Source organism: Gorilla gorilla, chromosome 2, assembly GCF_029281585.2.
Source record: "Gorilla gorilla gorilla isolate KB3781 chromosome 2, NHGRI_mGorGor1-v2.1_pri, whole genome shotgun sequence".
NCBI lineage: Eukaryota > Metazoa > Chordata > Mammalia > Primates > Hominidae > Gorilla > Gorilla gorilla.
Window position 1 is genome coordinate 53233453 of NC_086017.1, and position 23132 is coordinate 53256584.

The following is a 23132-nucleotide window of genomic DNA, read 5'->3' on the forward strand; positions in this document are numbered from 1 at the left end:
ATATTGTCCTTTTTAATTTCAATAATGATAATTTGTGCCTTATCTTTTTTTTGTCTTGATCAGTTTTGCCAGAAGTTTGTTATTTTATTAGTCTTTTTCTAAGAACTACCTTTTGCTTTTATTAACAAAAATTATAATTTTTGTTTTATGTTTTATTAATTTTCTTTTCTCTTGTCTGTAGTATTTCGTGCCACTCACTTCCATGGGCTAATTCTGTTCTTTTTCTTTCTGTTGTTGGATACTTAGCTCACAAATTTCCCTTTTCTGTTGTAATAATTTAAGGCTATAAATTGCCTTCTGATACCATTTTAGCTGCATCCCACTAGTTTTGACTTATAGTCCTTTTGTTATTCAGTTCTAATAAGTATTTTCTAGTTTGTGTTGATTTATTTCATGTGTGAGTTGTTTACAGCGGTGTTTTACATTTCCAAATGTATGGCATTTTTCTAATTAGCTTTTTATTGATTTCTAACTTAATTGTGTTGTGGTCCAAGAATAATAGCCTCTATGGTACCAGTGTTGTTTTTGTTTTTTTGTTTTTTCAAATTGCTGAGACTTGCTTATGGCCTAGCATAAGATCTTTTTGTTCTGGAAAATAGTGTATATTTTCCAGTTTTGGAGTTCTGCATAAATCCTTAAGATCACGCTTTTTTATTATGCTGTTCAAAATTATTTGCATCCTATATGAGTTTTTCTTTCTCCTACTGGATCTATCAGTTACTGAGATACTCTTCCACTGTGATGGTGGATTTGTTTTTTTCTTGGAGCTCTGTCAGTTTTTGCTTTGAGTGTTTTGAGGTAATGTTATTAGGTGCAAACAAGTTGAAAAGTGTCGTATCTTCCCATTCTATCAATTTTTATCAGTGAGGTAATGGCCCTCTTTAGTACTGCTTTTTTGCCTTAAAGTCAGTCTGTGTTGTCTAATTTTAGCCACACCAGTCTTCTGTTGGTTACCATTTGTGTGCTGTATAGTTTTTCTTTCTTTTATTAAACTTCCCATTGTCCTGGTTTTAAATACATCTTTTTTTAACAGGCTGGAGCCAAGTTTTTCTTTAATCCCATCTGATCATTTTTGTGTTTTAAATGGAGAGTTTATTCCATTTACATTTATTGTAGTCACTGATAGATGTAGATCTATTTATGCTATCTTTTTATATGTTTTATGTTTGTCCTACTTCAGTTTTTTTTTTTTCTTTTTACCCCATTCTTCTTTGGAGTTGATGGAGGATTCCTTTCCTTTCCCTTCCCCTTCATTCTTTCTCTTTTTCTTTCTTTCTTCCCTCCCTCCCTTTCCTTCCTCCCTCCCTCCCCCTCCCTCTGCCATCTGTTTCTTCCCCTCTCTCCTTCCCTCCCTTCTTCCCTTTCCTCCCCTCCTTACCCTCCCTCCACCCTCTCTCCCTTGCTCTCTCCCTCCCTTGCTCTCTCCCTCTGTCCTCCTTCCCTCCCTCTCTTTCTTTTCTTAGACAGGGTCTTGCTTTGTTGCCCAGGCTGGAATACAGTGGTAAAATCATACATAGCTCACTGCAGCCTTCAACTCCTGGGCTCAAGTGATTGTCCTGCCTCAGTCTCCTGAGTAGCTAGGACTACAGGTGTGTGCCACCATGCCTGGCTAATATTTAAACTTTTTGTAGAGACCGGGTCTCACTGTGTTGCCCAGACTGTTCTTGAACTCCTGGTCTCAAGAGATCCTCCAGCCTCTGCCTCCCGAAGTGCTGGGATTATAGACATGAGCTACCACACCCTGCCAAGGTTTTTCTTTTTCCCCTCATTTGACTTTCCCCCTGAATTAGCTAGGAAGTTATAGTCTGTTATTTTAGTGATTTTTCTACCTGTTTTAACACAGATACACATTTTTGTTTGTTTGTTTTGGTTTTGGTTTTGGTTTTTTTTGAGACGGAGTCTCGCTCTGTTGCCCAGGCCGGAGTGCAGTGGTGTGATCTCGGCTTGCTGCAAGCTCTGCCTCCCGGGTTCAAGTGATTCTCCTGCCTCAAGCCTCCCGAGTAGCTGAGACTACAGGCGCCCGCCATCACGCTCGGCTAATGTTTTGTATTTTTAGTGGAGACGGGGTTTCACGTGTTAGCCAGGGTGGTCTCGATCTCCTGACCTCGTGATCCACCTGCCTGGGCCTCCCAAAGTGCTGGGATTACAGGCATGAGCCACCACGCCTGGCCAAATATACATGTTTTTATACCTTTTTTTTCTATTATTTTTTGAGATGGAGTCTCGATCTGTCGCCCAGGCTCGAGTGCAGTGACGCTATCTTGGCTCACCGCAGCCTCCACCTCCCGAGTTCAAGTGATTCTCATGCCTGTGCCTCTGGAGTAGCTGGGATTACAGGCACACACCACCACATCTGGCTAATTTTTTGTATTTTTAGTAGTGATGGGGTTTCACATTTTGCCCAGGCTGGTCTCGAACTCCTTAGCTCAGGCAGTCCACCCGCCTCAGCCTCCCAAAGTGCTAGGATTACAGGCATGAACCACTGTGCCCAGGGGCCTCATGTTTTTATACTTAATTTAACAAAATTTATAGCTTATTCTTATTTTTTGGAGGGTGTGGGGGGAATGGTCTCACCCTGTCACCCAGGCTGGAATGCCTCAGTGCAATCATGGCTCACTACAGCCTTGACCTCTCAGCCTCCCAAGTAGCTGGGACCACAGGTGCAAGCCACCACACCTGGCTAATTTTTTTTAAATTTTTTTGTAGAGATGGTGTATTAGTCCATTTCATACTGCTACAAAGAACTGCTGGGTAATTTACAGAGGAAAGAGATTTAATTGACTTGCAGTTCAGCATGGCTGGAGAGGCCTCAGGAAACACAGTCATGGCAGAAAGTGAAGGGGAAGCAAGGCACCTTCTTCACAAGGCAGCAGGAAGGAAAAGGAACTCAGGAGAAGCTACTGAACACTTATAAAACCATCACTATCACAAGAACAGCATGGGGAAACTGCCCCCATGATTCATTTACCTCCACCTGGTGTCTCCCTTGACACGTGGGGATTATGGGGATTATAATTCAAAATTAGATTTGGGTGGGGACACAAAGCCTAATCATATCAGACAACGTCTGATATGTTGCCCAGGCTGGTCTGAGAGTCCTGGGCTCAAGCAGTCCCTCCGCCTCAGCCTTCCAAAGTGCCGCGGTGACGGGTGTGAGCCACTGCGTCTGGCCTCTTTATTCTCTTCTTGAACAACACAAAATCTTTAGAGTATTTTAACTACCATCCAATATTTTAATAATTTTTCAAATGCCACAAAGTAGATATGATTATCATTCTACACAGTTAAAAATTTCATATTTACCCAGATGCTTGACAGAAACTGTTTACCCTTCCAAGTGGAATCACACTATCCTGTCAAAATAAAATTGTTTAGAATTTGTTTGGATGAGCATATGTTGGTGATAAGCATTCTCAGTTTTTATTTGGAATGTCTTCATGTTATGTATGCTCCTAAAAGATGGTTTCATTGAGTATAGAATTCTAGGTTGATAGTTATTTTCTCTCAGCTCATGGAAGATATTATTCCACTGTTTTCTGGGATCCATTGTTGCTGTTGAGAAGTCAGCTGTCCATCTTATCATCTTCTTGTCTCCACGTAGGTGTCCTGTCTTCACTTAGGCTGCTTTAAGATTTTCTATTTATTGTGCTTAGGATGTGTTAGGCTTAGTGGTTCAAGATTTGTGCTCTTTGATGAATTTTGGAAAATTCTCAGCCATTATCTTTTCAAATACAGTTTCTTCCTCATTTTCTCATTTCCCTCACTCTGTCCTCTTCTTTTTATAAAATTGTTTTGTATTTCCTATCGCAGTCTATTGATAGTTATTTCCTTAATTTTACCTTACATTAATTCTGTCTTTTTAAATTTTGTTTATTGATTTTGTTTTTAGTTACAGTGATTATTTTTCATTTTTAGAAGCCCTATTTAGTTTTTTCTCAACTGCCTAGTAATTTTATGTATAGTAGCTTTATTTATAGTATAAAGTATCATCTTTAGTTCCCTGGCTATATTATTTTCAAGATTCTCTTTCATGTCTTAAACATATTTAACACAGTTACATTTTACATCTGAAAATTTCAGTATCTGAAGTATTCACATTCTGATTTTGCTTGTGTTTCCTAGGTCTTGCTGTTGGTACCTTGTTTCTTTTTTGTTTTTGACTGATATTCTTTGTAATATTATTTGGAGAATTATTTGAGGCTGGTTTTAAGTTACATTCCTACAGGAAGGGTCGGTGTATTTACTTCTCTACTAGTTGCCTAGGAGTGCTTCCAGCTGAAAGCACTATAAATTAACTTCTGTGTACCACACAGATATCATTAGTTTGGAACACAGACTTGTGTGAGGACCAGCTTGTAGTTAGAAGTTCTAAGTTGTTTCTCATTTTTCATTTACCCTCACACTGAAGCTGGAGTCCTAGCTCTTTGCAAGGGCTCTAGTTGTACTGTCTACCTTCAGTAGGCCTTACACATTATATTCTGTTATATGCACCCAACATAGCTTGTAAAGCTGAAGCAGAAACAGGCCAAAGGCCAGCTTTGTCATTCATTTCATAAGGGTTCTGCTTTTACTTCATTTTTAGTTGCTGAGTGTTACTTATTTATTCTGCTAAAATGGTGCCTTTAAATAAAATAGTTTCCTAAAAATACATTACATGGGCCGGGCGTGGTGGCTCATGCCTGTAATCCCAGCACTTTGGGAGGCCGAGGCGGGCGGATCACTAGGTCAGGAGATCGAGACCATCCTGGCCAACATAGTGAAACCCCGTCTCTACCAAAAATACAAAACTTAGCTGGGTGTGGTGGCATGTGCCTGTAGTCCCAGCTACTCAGGAGGCTGAGGCAGGAGAATTGCTTGAACCCAGGAGTTAGAGGTTGCAGTGAGCCAAGGTTGCACCACTGCACTCCAGCTTGGCAACGGAGTGAGACTCCATTTCCAAAAAAAATATATATATATATGTTACATGGTATTTTAGTTGTTTTCATCAGAAGCATCATTCATTTTTTTCTGAAACAGAAGTGGGCTTGTATACTTTATTCTGTATGTCATTGCTGATCCTTGAATTTAATTCTGGTATGTCACTAAGCCAGCAGTTAATTCAAGAACAGATGTTGATACCTATAGTTAATTCTAGATGATAGGGAGCTCTTATTTGTGCATTTGGCTTATCAGTATACCTGGAGGTTGTGATTTTTTATTTTATGACTGCAGTGGCACTAAATTTTTATTATTCCTATCTGCCCCACTGCCACCACTAGTGCACCTAATTTAATTGATGGTATAGGAAATCATTTTTGTTAATAAAATGATCCATCATTACTGATCCTTGCAAGCAGTTTGCTTTAACAGTGGACTTACCTTCCTTTCCAGCCTAATCACACGGATGCTACAGAGAGATCCCAAGAGAAGGGCTTCTTTAGAAGAGATTGAAAATCATCCTTGGCTTCAGGGAGTGGACCCTTCACCAGCCACAAAGTATAACATTCCCCTTGTGTCATACAAAAATCTTTCGGAAGAGGAGCACAACAGCATCATTCAGCGCATGGTGCTTGGGGACATAGCGGATCGAGACGCCATTGTAGAGTACGTCAATGCCTGTCAGTACAGAGGGCCACAGGTTTAGGATTCTTGGAATGGGCTCTCTCTACTTAACACAGCCTTTGGACACCTGTGTAATAGATAAGAGTTCCCAGTTGGCAAGAGTTGTGTCATTTATCTCTAAAGTTCTTGGCCCAGGGCCTGACACAGGTTTTTTTTGGTGTTTTGGTTTTTATGCTAGTGAACAAGTAAGCCATTGCTGGGTGGTTTCAGTGAGTGCTGTGGCCTTTTTCTCTTTCTACAGGGGTGGAATGAAACAGCTTGTTTTGTATCCCAGTATGTACCGTATCTGTGGCACTATTCTCATTCCTCTGTCTCCTTCCAGTCCCCACAGTGAGTAGGGAGAACAGTACCACCTGCCTAGAGTCCTCTAAATCAGGAGTTGGTAAATGCTGCCGGCCACACATTTTTATAAGTGAAGTTTTATTGGGCCACAGCCATGCCCATTCATTTAAGTATTGTCAGTGGTTGCACTGTGCTACAATGGCAGAGTGGTTGTGGGAGAGACCACTTGGCCTACAAAGCCTGAAATATTTATTATCTGGCCCTTGAGAGCCCCTGCTGCAGCCACCTGGAGCCTGCAAGTTATACAAGTTGTTAATTTCATCCTTTAAAACCAAAGCCAGTTGTTTTTTTGTTTTTGTTTTTTTTTTTTTTTTTTGAGATGGAGTCTCGCTCTGTCACCCAGGCTGGAGTGCAGTGGCACGATCTTGGCTCACTGCAAGCTCCGCCTCCCGGGTTCACGCCATTCTCCTGCCTCAGCCTCCCAAGTAGCTGGGACTACAGGTGCCTGCAACCATGCCCGGCTAATTTTTTCTATTTTTTAGTAGAGACGGAGTTTCACTGTGTTAGCCAGGGTGGTCTCGATCTCCTGACCTCGTGATCCGCCCGCCTTGGCCTCCCAAAGTGCTGGGATTACAGGCGTGAGCCACTGTGCCCAGCCCCAAAGTCAGATTTTAATAAACAGTTTGGAATCAAAGATAATACAGAGGAAAGAGGCATTTGCTTTGTTCTGATAATGATTAATTTCTATAAGAGGTCCTGACTGTAAAAACAAGGAATATTTCCACAAATTAAAGGTCAGAAGTTATTTAATGTGTTGAATGAAACAGTTGGGTATGTTCGAAAGAGAGTATGCTCTAGGAGGCAAAAAAGGGGCTCCCATCAGGAGAGCCCTTTCAGGATTTGATCCAGTTCCCTGACTTTGGGGAAGAGAAGCCTGTTGGCTGGACCTGCAGACCCCTGCCGTGTGTCTTCGTGCCACACACATGCCCACTGGGAGGCTCTGATCCCTGAGAAGGGCAGTGTCTGTATAAAGGACACTTTAGAGTGTTTTACATTACTGGAAATAAAGGTTTATAAAAATAAACCCAGGTTCTTAATTTTGGTTTAAGCACAATTTTCTATAAGTTTCCAAATGTATTATGGTTCTTTACAGTATTGACTCACAGCTACTTAAATGACCTAAACATGTGGCGGAGACGGGGCACTTGCTGTTTCTGCTACAGACACTGACTTTTGGAATGTGTAGAAAATGATTTTTCACTTTTGAGTGGGTAAAAGGCTGTTTGTATCTCTCTGAATTGGCCTTACGTTCTTAGCTTAAATAAATACATATATACATGTAGTAGTGTCATCTAGAACTACTTAATATAAATTCAATTATAAATCCAAAAGGTAGTGCAATTTAAATGGTTCAGGTGACTCCAGTTTGCCAGTTTGTTGGTTTCCCAATAGCTGGGTGAGCGTCTTGCTGTCCTCTCAGCTAGCCTCACTCCGTGCTTGCTGCTCACATCATGAGAAGCTGCTTGTTCTGAGGGTGACTCCTGAGTTCCAACACACACCTTTCTCTCACAATACTTTTCCAAACCCAAGCCAACTCCTGTATTTAGTACTTTGCTGAAGAAACTAATAAGTCATTCTACCCTTGAATTTCACCTCGGACACCTCCTTTGGAATCTCATGCCTCAGCCTGCCCTGCCCCCATTAGTTGTGACCCCAGTGTACATTTTGAAAAATGGTGTCTCTTGCTTCTTTCCTAAGTGTTCATTGTGTGCGTATTTTCAGTAACTACAGAAAGTTTCTGAAAACGTCGTTACGTATTTCCTGGCCTTGTGGAATCCGCCAAAGCACGCTCCTAGTATATATGTCTTGTGACAGGTCAGCTACAAGAGAGTGGGCAGGGCTGTGGGCCTTGGTGGGCCTTGTGTCCCAGCACCGTGTCTAGCCAGACTAGGTACTCGGTGAACATTACTTTTTAAATGGATGAATGACTACATTGATTTTATTCAAAGCGATTGATGGTGACATGCTTTCAATTTCTTTAATAATTCTGTAGTGCCTAAATTGCCAGTAAATGCAGAGGGAGTATGAAAATAAAAACATTTGCTAAGTTTTCTGACTGATATTAGTACTTCAGTGCACATTCATGTAACACAGACTTCGTCTTCATGTACTTCTAGTGGAAGCAAGTAAGCCACCTGAACAAATACAAACACTGTACACACAAATTCAAATTTTGAATAATGCGTGCACTCATTATCTTATGTGTCTAAAACTGACGTCTAACTCAGCTGCTGTTGGCATTTTGGATTTTTCTCTCATTTACGAAAAATCTTCATAAAAATATGAACATTTTTATGCAGTTGTTTTTAGAACTTTGAGTGACCTAAATAACTACTAGTTTGGTTTTTTTCTGGTTTGCATTTTTTGCATAATTTTAAAGATTCCAGCCATTGAATTTAACTTGCTTGTACTTTTAAAAATCAATTCTGCTTCTTGTAAAAAACCTCCCGATATGGCTGACGTTTGCTCTCACCTTGTTTTCCTCAGAGCCCTGGAAACCAACAGGTATAACCATATCACAGCCACATACTTCCTGCTGGCTGAAAGGATCCTGAGAGAAAAGCAAGAGAAAGAAATACAGACCAGATCTGCAAGCCCGAGCAATATCAAGGCCCAGTTTAGGTGAGAAAAAAATCTTCACTGATTTTAGTAAGTTTAACGTTTTGAAATAGCGAACTTTTTTTTTTTTAATGCTTCCTAACTCTTTGGGGCAAGAGAGTACAAACAGTGATGACGGCCTCATTGGAGAGGCCACACACGGGCTCTTCACGTGTACGTGAGGGTCTGGGTTCCCTCGTCACCAGGGATGCCGTCCCCTCCTGGGCTCAGTGGGGACCGGGGCTGTGTCTGTTGGCATGGTCAGGAAAACATGTTTGGAGAAGCAGCCTCAAGGCAGAGTGTCTTGCTAGTTATTTTCATTAAATTCTTCCAAATCCAACATGTATTAATCTGTTATTTTCTTTAGTTTTTCATTCTAGGAACAAGGCTGAATTTTCCCTCAGTTATTTGAAGTAATTTTTAAAATTAAATAGAGTATTGCTATGCCACAGTGTTCTCTCAGGATTTCCAGGACTGGAGAGTCACATTAGCTAGTTGATTTCTTAGCTGCTTGACCTTGGGAGGTTGCTTAACCTCTCTATGACTTAGCTACCCGCTCTGTAAAACAAAAGTAACAATGCTATTTACCTCGTGGGGTTGTGGAGAGGAATGATGAATTAATATATGTAAAGCACTTAGAACTAGGGCTTTGTGTGTTTGCCATCACTGCTGGGAATATTTTACCACCATTGTCTTCAATAAAGTCATGAACATGCTGCTCCCCAAGCCTTTTCTAACCCCCTCTCTCCTCCTCCTCCTCTCCCCCAGCCTTCCCACTTTGCTTTTTCTTCTGCCAGAGTAACTTTCCACTTAAAATCAAAGCATGGAAAGGGCTTACTTTTTTCCTTATCATCATGGAATTTATTTCGAGTTTATGCACTCAGATAAAGTAACCCATGGAACTGTAGTTCAAAAACAGAAGAGTGCTGCTGATTCTGAGTAAATCTGTGTGTACCTCCAAATATTTATGAATATATGTGTGTGAATATTATTGTGAATAATAATATTATGATTGTAAAAGATTAAGAAAGCCATTTCGATTTTAAGTTACTTGCAGTTGGCTCGCCATGTGAACTTTGTTGCTTGGGTGGAGTGGCAGAGTAGGGGGAGGAAAACATTCCCAGCTTGCCAAACAGTAAAGATTTAGAAGTCTAGTTTAACTAGAACATGAATTTAGTAACTTTATTCATATCTTGGATGCATTCCTCTGTAATAAAAACTAGGCACACTGTCTAGTGTCTGCTTAGAAGAGGACTGAACCCAGGGAGTGAGGAGATTCTTGGGGATGAGATAAACCAGAGACTGATGCTCAGAGGTTACGGTCAACCTAGTCCTGACCTGAGCTCCCTGGCAAGAAAGAGTAACCCCAAGGCAGATCATCACTACTCGCCAGGTGCACCGAGACTGGAGCTACCACCAGGCTTCTGGAAGAGAATATTTAGATTTGAACTCTCTTCTATTCAGTGAAACATACCAGAACTCAGTCTAAAGCTGATTGTATATGTGAGACCAACATTAGCTATAAAGAAATAGTAGGCCAGGCACAGTGGTTCAACCCTTTGGGAGGCCAAGGTGGGAAGATCCTTTGAGCCCAGGAGTTCATGACTAGCCTGGGCAACATAGACCCTGTCTCTATGAAAATTAAAAATAAAAAAAATTTAAAAATACCAGAGCTTTCTGAACTGTTTTCCTTTTGCTGTCATGGAGACTCTGAAGTGGAGAAGTTATGAGCACCTTTTTTTCTATGGCACAGGGCCCACTGGCAGTGGCAGTGTCTCCTGACTTGCCTTCTCTTTGTTGTCACTGTAATGTTATTGACAAGACCCTGGACCTCCCTTGGTTCCATTGCTGGGTATGCCTTGTGGTCAGAATGACCTAGGAGGTAGAAACCTGGACTGAGTCAGAAGACTGTATTTAAAATGGCAACTAGCTAGGCAGGGATGGAGGAAGAAGGGTCAGGCCAGTGAGAGCCATAGCCACAGAGAACAGATATATGCTCTGTGGCCAGTGGGTAGTCTGGAAGAATTTGTGACAGGCCGGTTGAGATGGGTGGTTAACAGGAGACTGATATCCAGTCTCCTAGCCGGGCTGGGTGTCTTCACAAGCAGTTTGGTAGGCAGAAAGAAACAGGGATTTGGTCTGCAGGTTCTGGAGTCCAGGGGCAGGGTCCTAGACCTGGAATTGAGGGAGAACACAGGGACTCCACTAGAGAATGAAGTCCCAGATGCCATCTCAAGAATGTAGGTATAAGATGTGGCTTAGCTGAAAGGAGTGGTGTTGGTACAGATAGGATCCTGCAGCAGTGAGGTGGTGTGGTATTGGGAGTTGTCAAATCAAGTAGCTTAAGGTTTCTTAAATTCTAGAACAGATTCTGTTTCAGATATAGTAGCATTAACTTTGTTAAAAATATGAATAATTGAAGGGTGCCCCAGTACATTCGTATGGAAGAACATGAGGTCTGAGAGAAGGGCCTAGGCATTTAGAATTATTTCTAATTGAGAACTCTTATGACTGACTGTGTCCGGGGCCTGTCTGCAGACTCCGGAGACTCTTCCTCCAGCCTGCCCTGTAGAGCCGAGGAGAGCACTGTTGGAACTCTCTAGGGAGGAGCCAGATAGCAGGGTAGGCATCTCATAGGCTGCACCCAGATAGTTCTGGAATGGAAAACCAAGAAGTTAACCCATAAGCAGGACGTGGCCACACAGTATTAGACATTGTTCGGTTATGACCACTTCAGAGAATACTGCTTCTTAGCTTCAAATTTAAATTTTTTTTTAACGACAGGTTTATTTTATTAAAGGGGAACCTGTGCAAAACAAAAGAAAACTTGCACATAGCAAGTCTAGTAGATATTCCACATACAGTGGCCACTGGTAAAATTTTGTTCCTGCTTTATTATTATAACTATATGACTATCCCCCCTGGGGAGAGAGGATAGTTGACAATTCAGAGATGTTTATTCAGAATAGCAGCTAGAGAGCCTCATTTAAAAAATTCATCTTCTTTGGGTACCAAGCAGTATTCTTGTTACTTTGGCAACTCCAGCTCCAGGTTGGGAGATAAAATGAAAGTTTAAATAATGGTGAATTTTGTTATTCACTACTCTTGTATGGGCATTTAAAGATACACTTATTTAAGGCTGGCACGGTGGTGTGCGCCTATAGTCCCAGCTATTTGAGAGGCTGAAGTGGGAGGATTGCTTGATATCCCAAAGGGGTCAAGGCTGTAGTGAGCTGCATTCATGCCCTTGCACTCCAGCCTGAATAACAAGAGTGAGACCCTGTCTCAAAAGCCAGATATTTATATTTAACTTAGTGAGTTTTTTTAATTGGAGAAGAAGAGATTTTTATGTGTTTTTGTATGATGTATACGTGTTATAACTTTTTTTAAATTCAGATCCATTAAACTGTTTCCATTTCATTTTATAAACACCAAGTTCTTACCCCATGGTAAAATCAGGAGCCCTGGAAATTTCAGGTGAATTTTATTTGTAGTAATATACCTTTATGTGATCTAAGAACCAAAGAAACAAGACGTGGTGTTCAGGTTTTGCTTTGCCAATAACCTCCATGGGCTTTTAAAAAATGTTTATCTTGTAGTATAAAGCTTTTGTATAGAAAAGATGGAGTAGCTCTTTGCCCTATTTTCTTTTCTGACACCTGTGATGAGGTTTTCACTTGGCCAGTAAGCCACAAACTGAACCATGTTTCAAAACCACATTTGCCCTTCTGGTGGCCTTGCTGATGTTTACAGGATGTTGAATGGGTTTGCAAGGCTGCTGCTTTTTTCTTTAAGCCTGTAGATTTTGTCCCAGTAAGTTCAATGTGATGTACTTTACTATCATCTGCATAATGATTATATGGCTTTTTTCCCCCCAATCTGTCTGTTACATAGGCAGTCATGGCCAACCAAAATTGATGTACCCCAGGACCTTGAGGATGACCTCACGGCCACTCCTTTGTCCCACACGACTGTCCCTCAGTCTCCTGCTCGGGCTGCTGACAGTGTCCTCAATGGCCACAGGAGCAAAGGCCTGTGTGACTCAGCTAAGAAAGATGACCTCCCTGAGTTGGCTGGACCAGCACTCTCTACGGTGCCACCTGCAAGCTTAAAACCCACAGCCAGTGGGCGGAAGTGTCTGTTCAGGGTGGAAGAAGATGAAGAGGAAGATGAGGAGGAGAAGAAACCCATGTCCCTCTCAACACAAGTGGTTTTGCGCCGGAAGCCATCTGTAACCAACCGCCTGACATCCAGGAAGAGTGCGCCCGTCCTCAACCAGATCTTTGAGGAAGGGGAATCTGATGATGAGTTTGACATGGATGAGAATCTGCCTCCCAAGTTGAGCAGGTTAAAGATGAATATAGCTTCTCCAGGTACAGTTCACAAACGCTACCACCGGAGGAAAAGTCAGGGCCGGGGCTCCAGCTGCAGTAGTTCGGAGACCAGTGATGATGATTCTGAAAGCCGGCGGCGGCTCGATAAAGACAGCGGGTTCACCTACTCCTGGCACCGACGGGATAGCAGCGAGGGGCCCCCTGGCAGTGAGGGGGATGGCGGGGGCCAGAGCAAGCCGAGCAATGCCAGTGGAGGGGTGGACAAGGCCAGCCCCAGCGAGAACAATGCTGGTGGGGGCAGCCCCTCCAGCGGCTCGGGTGGCAACCCCACCAATACATCGGGTACCACACGCCGCTGTGCTGGCCCCAGCAACTCCATGCAGCTGGCCTCTCGCAGTGCTGGGGAGCTTGTTGAGAGCCTCAAACTCATGAGCCTCTGCCTCGGCTCCCAGCTTCATGGGAGCACCAAGTACATTATTGATCCACAGAATGGCTTGTCATTTTCCAGTGTGAAAGTCCAAGAGAAATCTACGTGGAAAATGTGCATTAGCTCCACAGGGAATGCAGGGCAGGCCCCTGCAGTGGGCGGCATAAAGTTTTTCTCTGACCACATGGCAGATACCACCACTGAATTGGAACGGATAAAGAGCAAGAACCTGAAAAATAACGTGCTGCAGCTACCTCTGTGCGAAAAGACCATCTCTGTGAACATCCAGCGGAACCCTAAGGAGGGGCTGCTGTGCGCATCCAGCCCAGCCAGCTGTTGCCATGTCATCTGACTGGCCCCATCTGGCCGCTAGCACGCTTCCTGCTCAGAGCAGTGAAGACCGGCTCACTTCACTGTTCCATTTGGTTTTACTATTTTAAAGTGGGCGTTAGGAGCAATTATTTATTACCTTTCCATTTGTTCGCCTGATGATGTGACAATGCATGGTCTTTGTGCATGCTGCTAGACACTTTTCTTTCCCAGCCGAAAAGCCTATTATGTAATTTTTACATTCATAATTTTAATGTGGATGATCAGGATTAAATCAAGATGTATATCTGGAACCTCTTATAAATGGAGCACTTAGAAATTTGATGTTCTGCACTTAACCTAGAGAGAGAAAAAATGCTTTTCTTTGTGAAAAATCTGAATTCCTGTCCTGACCTTCTGTGATGTGGAAACTCTGGGCTCTGAGACACACTCTCTGGTGTCTGAGACAGAACCAAAGCAATAACGTTGTGATGCCCACAGGCCTGGAGCCAGCTAGCGACCTTGTGCCGCCCAGCCGTCCATGGCCCGTGCAGAGCAGAGGACAGTGAGTGTCTGCACTGAGAACCTTAAACCACAGTTGAACATACCCACACCTGTTTGTCTTAAGCTATAGTGTAAAAACAAAGTTTGGGCTCTGAAAATTTAACTGAAAAAGATTTCCTTGTTTTTGTAATAGGTGAGATAAAGTACTTAGATTTATAAGGCAGCTTCCCCTGTAGTGATAAATTACAAGCAGACAATCTTATTTTGTAATGTGATGAAGTGATGATGTCTTAACTCTACTTAGAGAGTGTATGTCTGTCTAACAGAACAAAAAGATGCTCTGTGTAAATTCGTTCCTGTAGGGCACACTGCAGGATTTCCATGTAGATAGAAGAACTATAGGGCCTAGTACAGAAGGTGCACACAAATGTTGGCAAAGTCAAAACCCCATGAATTAAAACCTACTGGGATTTGGTTTTTAGGAATTTGGTAATTAGATTATCTCTTTTGTTATTTTCATTCAGTTATATCCTTTGGCTCAGCTAGCTTTGAAATTGGCTGATGAAAAAATATACATAAAAGGGTAAAATTCACACGTACAGCAAACAAAAATGCACAAAGCCTGCTTCGTAACTTTTTTCTGGAATTTTCACTTTGCCTTTTTCTGCCAAAACAATAATCAAAGAACTCTTGCTTTAACCTATTCCTGTACAAAGACTGTTTTTGACCAGATAATCATCATCTGTTGTGGCATTCTATCTTGTAGGACACTGTATATTGCAAATTGCTGATTATGGAAGGGGCCAGTTGCTGTTTTTTCATGCAGTGCCCTGGGAGTCTTAAAAGCAGTGCTTAGCAACATTGGTGATAGCATGTGGCTGGGACCCAGGGCCCTTCCCCACTCTTCAGCCCCGAGTCATGTCTCTGAGGTGACGGACTGAGACGCATCTGGTCCTGTAATTCAGAGAGTGGGCACATCACCAAAGAACTGCATTGCTGTGGTCACTGTTTCTTCAAGTACACACTGACTCTGCTACTTTAGGATAAATATATTTTACTCAGAACTCTGAATTTCACAGTATACTTACTAAACTAAGTAAAAATGATACTTAAAATACTTATTTTACTTTCTAGACCTAGGCTAGATATGTTTTAAGCTACAGCTCTAGTTCATTGTGACATTTGTAATTTGAAAGCTATGAGAATAGATGTGTGGGTGAAGCCATAGAACATATTTGCTTGAAATTCTTGAGCAGGGATCTTATAAAGGGCCAGAAATAAGATGTGTGGTTCACATAGATAGTGAGCGTAACATCTGTATTAAACATAGGAGAGAAGTTTATAAAGGGCATTGGCAATAAACTCTTTGTTGCAGCTGTTTTCCAAGCAGTGTAAATACTTTTTCCTGTGATTATGTATAGCCTTGGAATGGCACCTTTTAACTAACCCATATGTGTTTGGTTTCAATGGTTTTTTATATTCAGATGTATATATGGTGCTCACTTTAGGATCAGCAGTGTTGACCATTTATGCTGCATAGCTGTATTATAGCCTTATTAGTTGTGTGGTTGACCCTTGGGATATACAAATGTCAGTCTGAGTGGTGTCTTACTCCTTTGTTTATAAGTGAATGATTGTGCATGTTTTGTATGTCATAGTATGTCGTCACATAAAAGGGAGGGAACGAAAAACCATTACATTAAGATAATATTGGACCAAACTACTTACTTGCTCTAAACAGTTACTTGTACCCCTTAACCTGTCTTCAAAAGTTGCATATAGTTACAGTAGTGTATAAATTAAATATTGTGGAAAAACAGTCTTGTATTTTTCTGTATGTGTGTATATATATAATTATGTACTTCTGGCAATTCTATCTGTATTTAAAGATGTGACAATCTTGACACCAATTTTAAGAATAGCTGTGAGACCGAATTAAAGATAATCCCTACCAAGTGAAAATTGATGTGTGTTAAGAGGGTACAGAATTATCAACTGATTTGGTCAGTTGCTTCCAATGCTGGTTGATTTCCCTCATTGTGTAAACATTGACAGGTATGTGACAAATGGGAAAAAATCCAAATAATAAAGTGACATATTGGTGTTCAGCAATATAAACCGTGTCCTGTGTTGTATTGCTTCTCATGAGTGCAGCTTTGTGTGATCCCACTTCAGTTAGACCCAGCCTTCTCCATGCCCTGTGCCTGCACCACCAGATGTGGCTGAAAAAGTACAGTCATTATTGTTTAAACTCATGGCTGCAAATCAGAGGTGGGGCCAGGGTGCCCATTAAGTATACTTTATTTCTCTATTTCATCTCCTTTCCTCACTGCTGGTCACCGTGCTGCCTAATTGAATAAAGGGAAGCAATGAGAACTGCCACAAGTTCCCACCTCTGCCTTCCTCCCTTCCTTCATACACATTCACATGCTCTGCCCTTCCTCCTGTTACTGTGATTCCAAGGTCAGCTACTCTTACTCAGTTCTCACAACCATTACCATAATTGACTTTTACAACCCCCGCCCCAAAGAAATCTTGTGCCCTTTGGCATACTTTACCTTGTCCGCAACTCCCTTTACTCCAGCCTCATGCAACCACTTCCTGTGATCAATTTTCAATCCCATGTTAGAATTTGATGAATTGCTCACTTTCTTCCTTATGAACTTCCCATCTTTCGGTATCTCACTTCTGCCTTCCTGCTCTTCAGGTCCACTGGTCCTTCCTCATTCTTCCAACCTCTAAATTTGGAATGTCCCAATGTTCAATTCTGGACCCCTGCTCTATCTGCAGTGACTCCTGATCTCATTTAGTCTAGTATCTATATGCTGATAGAAGCCCAAAATATATTTAGCCCACATACCCTGGGAACACTGGATTTCAACTATCTATTTGACTTTTCTACTTGGATGTGTCTGTGTGTCTACAGCATCTCAATTTTTACAAGTTCAAAACCCCTAATCTTTCCCCTCAAATCCTTTTACTAGTGCACCCATCTTAATAAATATCAACTCCTAGCCTTCAATAGTTTCATTCAAGCTGAAAATCTTGGTGTCATCCACTTTTTCATCCCAACATTCAGTTTATGAGCAAATCTTAACTTGCCTTTCACAGTTGACTCCTTCTCATTGCCACCACCACTACCACTGTAGTCCATGACACTCAACTGTAAATGCCTCTTAAAGGGTTTCCCTGCATTTGCCCTTGTCTTTCTCATTTATTATTTTCCACTTAGCAGTATGAGAGATCATTTTAAAGGCTAAATCATAGCATGTTTTGAAACGTGTTTAGTTTCCAAATATTTGGGGTTTTCCCACATAGGTTTCTATAATTTTTAGTTTAATTCTATTTTTATCAGTGCATGCTTTCTATAGTTTAAATCTTTTGAAATTACTGAAACTTGTTTTATGGCCCAACATATGACCTATCTTGGTGAATGTTTCGTGAGTGCTTGGAAAGTGCTATTGGTGGAGTGTCCTATACAAGTCAGTTCGTTCAAGTTGGTTGATAATGTTCAAGTTTTCTATATTCTTACTGATTTTCTGTCTCAATTACTGAGAGAGGAGTGTTGAAATCTCCAACTATAGTTGTGGATTTGTCTATTTCTCCTTTTAGTTCTAGCAGTGTTATTTTAGAAAATTTGAAGCTCTGTTGTTTGGTACATAAGCATTTAAGATTGTTACATCATATCAATGAATTGATCCCTTTCCTCATGAAATGTTCCTTCTTTATGCCTGGTAAATTATTTGTTCTGAAATCTACTTTGTGTGATAGTGATATAGTCACTCCAGCTTTCTTTTGACTTGTGAGAATATATCTTTTTCCATTCTTTACTGTTAACCTATTGTGTCTTTATGTTTAAGGTTTGTTTTTTGTAGATATATAGTTCGAGCTTGTTTTTTTATCCCATCAGCAAATGTCTGTCTTTGAGGGTTTAGACGTATTACATTTAGTGTAATTGTCAATATGGTTGAGTTTAAACCTACCTAGTTTTCTATTTGTCTCGTCTGTTCTTTTTCCCTCTTTTACTACCTTGTTTTGGTTTAACTGAGCACCTTTTGTTACTCCATTTTATCTCCGCTATTGGCTTATTGGCTGTAACTCTTGTTTTTCAGGGGGTGCTATAAGATTTGCAATACATGTATTTTATTATATCACAGTCTATCTTAATATATCACTTCATGTAGAATATAAAAACCTTACAACTGTATGCCTCTATTTTCCTCTTCCTGTTCTTTATACTACTGTTGTCATACATTTTATTTTTGTATATGTATAAATATTGTTTTAACTAGTTTTTAAGGGATTAAACATGGGTGGGGGGAGTATTTTAGCTACATATTTGTCATTTGCAGCACTCTTCATTTCTTTGTGTAGATCCACACTTTGGTTTTCCTTCTGCCTGTAGAACATTCTTTAACATTTCATATAATGCAGATCTGCTGGCATTACATTCTGTCAGCTTTTGCTTTGAAAAATTATTTTTCCTTTATGAAAGATATTATCATTGGGTATAAAAATTCTTGATTGATTTTTATTGCAATGCTGGACACTGAATTTTGCATTGTTGAATGCTGGAATTTTTTGTATTCGTGTGAGAAGTATTGGATTTCATTTTGGACTGCAGTTATTTAAAATCATTGGATCCTTCATGTCTCACTTTTAAACTGTTAGGGCAGATCCTGAGCAGTCTTCAGTCTAGGGCTAATTTGGCCCACTACTGAGGCAATACCTCTCTAGGGACTCTATTGAGGCTTTTCTACTCCGGCTGGTAGGAACATGAACTATTACCAGCCTTGGGTAAGTTCTGAGCATTGTTCAGCCTGCTGCTTTCCAGTGGTTCTTTCTCAAGCCTCAGGTAGTTTTCTCATAAGTACTGATCAGTACTCAACCAAAGACCACAGATTTTCTTTTGGAGCTTGCTCACTATCTGTGCAGCTCTCTCCTCTCTGCCCTGCACATTGATCTTGAACTTCAAACTACCTGCTCAACTCAACCAGACTATTTGGGCTTTCCCTCTCTGTGTTCTGGCAACTTCCTTTGGGCAGTGAGCTGGGGCATTCAACTCAGGGCTCACCTCATTTGCCTCCCTTCTCTCGGGGTGACAGCCCTATGCTGTCTGTTGCTCAATGTCTGGAAACTATTGCTCCATATATTTTGTTTGGTTTCCTAGTTGTTTAAGGCAAGAGGGTCAATCAAATTCCTCTAATTCCATCCTGGCCAGAAACAGCAGTCTAAATAGTGGGTCACTCCCCTGCTCAAAATCCTTCCATGGCTTTCCATCTCAGATTTAAAAGTTTAATCCTTGTGTGGTGGCCCACAAGGCCCTAGTGTGTCCTCTGCCCCAGTTATCACATCTGCTCCTCTCAACTTGCTCATTCAGCTCTGGCTGCAATAACCTCCTTGCTAGTCCTTGAACAGGCCAAACACAGGAGATGTCAGACTTTGGGTGGTTATCAATCCATGGCCCTTCTGCCCCCTACAGCTGCTCAGCAGGGATGAGGTTTCTCAGACTTCTGGGATCTGGGGAGAGACAGATGAGAAGGGGAAATAGGATGTAGCCCTTTTTGAGCTATTAGGGCCTAAGGACATTGTGACTACCAGGGAGAGAGTCGTATTTTTCAGGACGTCTGAATCCAGGACTAAGCACTTGCTGGACACCTCACTCTGAGCAAGGTGTTAAGAGATTGGCAAGTCAGAAGAGAAAAAAATGAATCGTGGTTCTTGCCAGTTCATAATGCCCTTGGAGAAGAAAATGGTGATTTAAATTAGCACAAGTTGATGGATCAGAGGTGGTGGTGTGTCTGCACAGCACCGCTATCAGGGTCAGGGAATTTGAAGAAGGGCGAAGCAGGGAGGAAGAATGCAAAGAGTGGAGAACTGAAGAGTGTGAGCAGGGCTCCAATCATTCTGGAGGTCCCTGTGTGAGCCACAGGAGGTAGCAGTGGACTTTGCTGAGAGCATTCATTTTGCTTCTTGATTCCTTTATCCTTTTAAAGGACTCCAAGGTTTCTGGATTAGAAGATGAAAAGAGTGGGGGTTAGGGTGGGGCCACTGGTAGAAACAGTCACTAAGGGGAACACCAGCATGAAGGTGGAAACAAGACTGAGTCAATGTCCTGCTGGCAGAGCTGGCTTCATGTGTGTATGTGACCTTTATACTCATTTGGGGGCACCACACTTAGAAGAGTCCCACACTAAGTTTGATGCTCTGCTGTTGTTTTAAAATTCATTGCCACATGGTACATACTCTAAAATTGATCACACAATTGGACATAAAACAATCGTCAGCAAATGCAAAAGAAGTGAAAACATACCAATGACTCTCTTGGACCATGGTGCAATAAAATTAGAAATCAAGACTAAGAAAATTGTTCAAAACCATATGATTATACATGGAAATTAAATAACCTGCTCCTGAATGACTTTTGGATAAATAATGAAATTTAGGCAGAAATTAAGAAAGCTGCCAGAAGACAAGAAATAACCAAAATCAGAGCTGAACTGAAGGAGATTGAGACACAAAAAACCATTCAAAAGATCGAATCCAGGCATTGTTTCTTTGGAAACATTAATAAAATAGACTGCTAGCTAGACTAATAAAGAGCAAAAGAGAGACGATCCAAATACACATAATTAGAAACAACAAAGAGGATATTACCACTGACCCCGCTGAAATGCAGATAACCATCAGAGAATACTATGAACACCTCTATGCACACAAACTAGAAAATCTAGAAGAAATGGATAAATTTCTGAATACATACACCCTCCCGAGACTGAACCAGGAAAAAACTGAATCCCTGAACAGACCAATAATGAGCTCTGAAATTGAATCAGTAATAAATAGCCTACCACCCCCGAAAAGCTCAGGACCAGACAGATTCACAGCCAAATTCTACCAGATGTACAAAGATGAGCTGGCACCATTCTTACTAAAACTATTCTTAAAAATTGAGGAGGAAGGACTCCTTCCTAGCTCATTCTTTGAGGCCAGCATCCTCCTGATACCAAAACCTAGCAGAGACTCAAGAAAACTTCAGGCCAATATCCTTGATGAACATTGATGCAAAAATCCTCAACAAAATGCTGGCAAGCCAAATCCAGCAGCACATCAAAAGCTTATCCACCATGATCAAGTAGGCTTCATCCCCAGAATTCAAGGTTGGTTCAACATATGCAACTCAATAAATGTGACTCATCACATAAGCAGAAATAAAGACAGAGACCACATGATTATCTCAATAGATGCGGAAAAGGCTTTCAACAAAATTCAACACGCTTTCATGTTCAACTCTCTCAATAAACTAGGTGTTGAAGGAACATACCTCAAAATAATAAGAGTCATCTGGCCGGGCATGGTGGCTCACGCCTGTAATCCCAGAACTTCGGGAGGCCGCGGCTGGCGGATCATGAGGTCAGGAGTTCAAGACCAGCCTAGCCAACATGGTGAAACCCCGTCTCTACTAAAAATACAAAAATTAGCTGGGTTTGGTGGCATGTGCCTGTAGTCCCAGCTACCCGGGAGGCTGAGGCAGAAGAATTGCTTGAACCTGGGAGGCAGAGGCTGCAGTGAGTGGAGATTGTGCCACTGCACTCCAGCCTGGGCAACAGAGTGAGACTCTATCTAAAAAATAATGATAATAATAATAAGAGCCATCTGTGACCAACCCATAGCCACATCATACTGAATGGACAAAAGCTGGAGCATTTCCCTTGAAAACTGGCACAAGACAAGGATGTCCTCTCTCACCACTCCTATTCAACATAGTATTAAAGGTCCTGGCCAGGGCAAGTCCTGGCAAGAGAAAGAAATAAAGGGCATCCAAATAAGAAGAGAGGAAGTCAAACTATCCCTGTTTGCAGACACATGATTCTATATCTAGAAAACCCCATAGTCTCAGCCCAAAAGCTCCTTCAGCTGATAAACAACTTCGGCAGTCTCAGGAAACAAAATCGATGTAAAAAAATCACTAGCATTCCTATACATCAAGAATAGTCAAGCCAAGAGCCGAATCAGGAAGGCAATCCCATTCACAATTGCCACAAAAAGAATAAAATATCTAGGAATACAGCTGACCAGGAAGGTGAACGATCTCTACAATGAAAACTACAAAATGCTGCTCAGAGGTTGCAGTGAGCCGAGATTGCACCACTGCACTCCAGCCTGGGCGACAGAGTGAGACTCCTTCTGAAACAAACAAACAAACAAACAAACAAAACACTGCTCAAAGAAATCTGAGATAACACCAACAAGTGGAAAAACATTTCATGCTCATAGATAGGAAGAATCAATATCATTAAAATGGCCATACTGTCCAATGCAATTTACAGGTTCAATGCTATTCCTATCAAAATACCAATGACCTTCTAAATAGAACTAGAAAAAACTATTTTGAAATTCTCATGGAACCAAAAAAGAGCCTGAATAGCCAAGGCAATTCTAAGCAAAAAGAACAATGCTGGAGGCATCATGCTACCTGCTTTCAAACTATATTACAAGGCCACAGTAACCAAGACAGCATGGTACTGGTATAAAAACAGACACACAGACCAATGGAACAGAATAGAGAGCCGAGAAATAAGTCTGCACACCTACAACCATCTGATCTTTGACAAAGCTGACAAAAACAAACAATGGGAACGGACCCCCTATTCAATAAATGGTACTGGGGTAACTGGTTAGCGATATGCAAACTGAAACTGGACCCCTTCCTTACATCATATACAAAAATCAACTCAAGACAGGTAAGAGACTTAAATGTAAAACCCAAAACTATAAAAACCCTGGAAGACAACATAGGCAATACCATTCTGGACATAGTAATGGGCAAAGATTCCAAGACAAAAATGCCAAAAGCAATTGCAACAAAAACAAAAATGGACAAATGGGATCTAATTAAACTAATGAGCTTCTGCACAGCAGAAGAAACTGTCAACAGAGTAAACAGACAACCTACAGAATGGGAGAAAATTTTTGCAAACTATGCATCTGACAAAGGTCTAATATCCAGCATCTAT

General features: G+C 41.3%; 1 protein-coding gene across 6 annotated transcripts in view; it reads left to right on the plus strand.

Moving 5' to 3' along the window:
• The window catches only part of SNRK (SNF related kinase), a 64645-nt gene extending 48412 nt beyond the window's left edge, over window positions 1-16233 (plus strand). For all 6 annotated transcript variants that reach the window (XM_055381407.2, XM_004033946.5, XM_055381408.2 and 3 more), the window contains 3 exons: window positions 5371-5583; window positions 8431-8565; window positions 12436-16233. In XM_055381407.2, coding sequence (XP_055237382.1) covers window positions 5371-5583; window positions 8431-8565; window positions 12436-13654 — 1567 coding nt within the window. In that variant the 3' untranslated portion in view covers window positions 13655-16233. The remainder of the gene's footprint in view (window positions 1-5370; window positions 5584-8430; window positions 8566-12435) is intronic.
• The last annotated feature ends 6899 nt before the right edge of the window (window positions 16234-23132 follow it).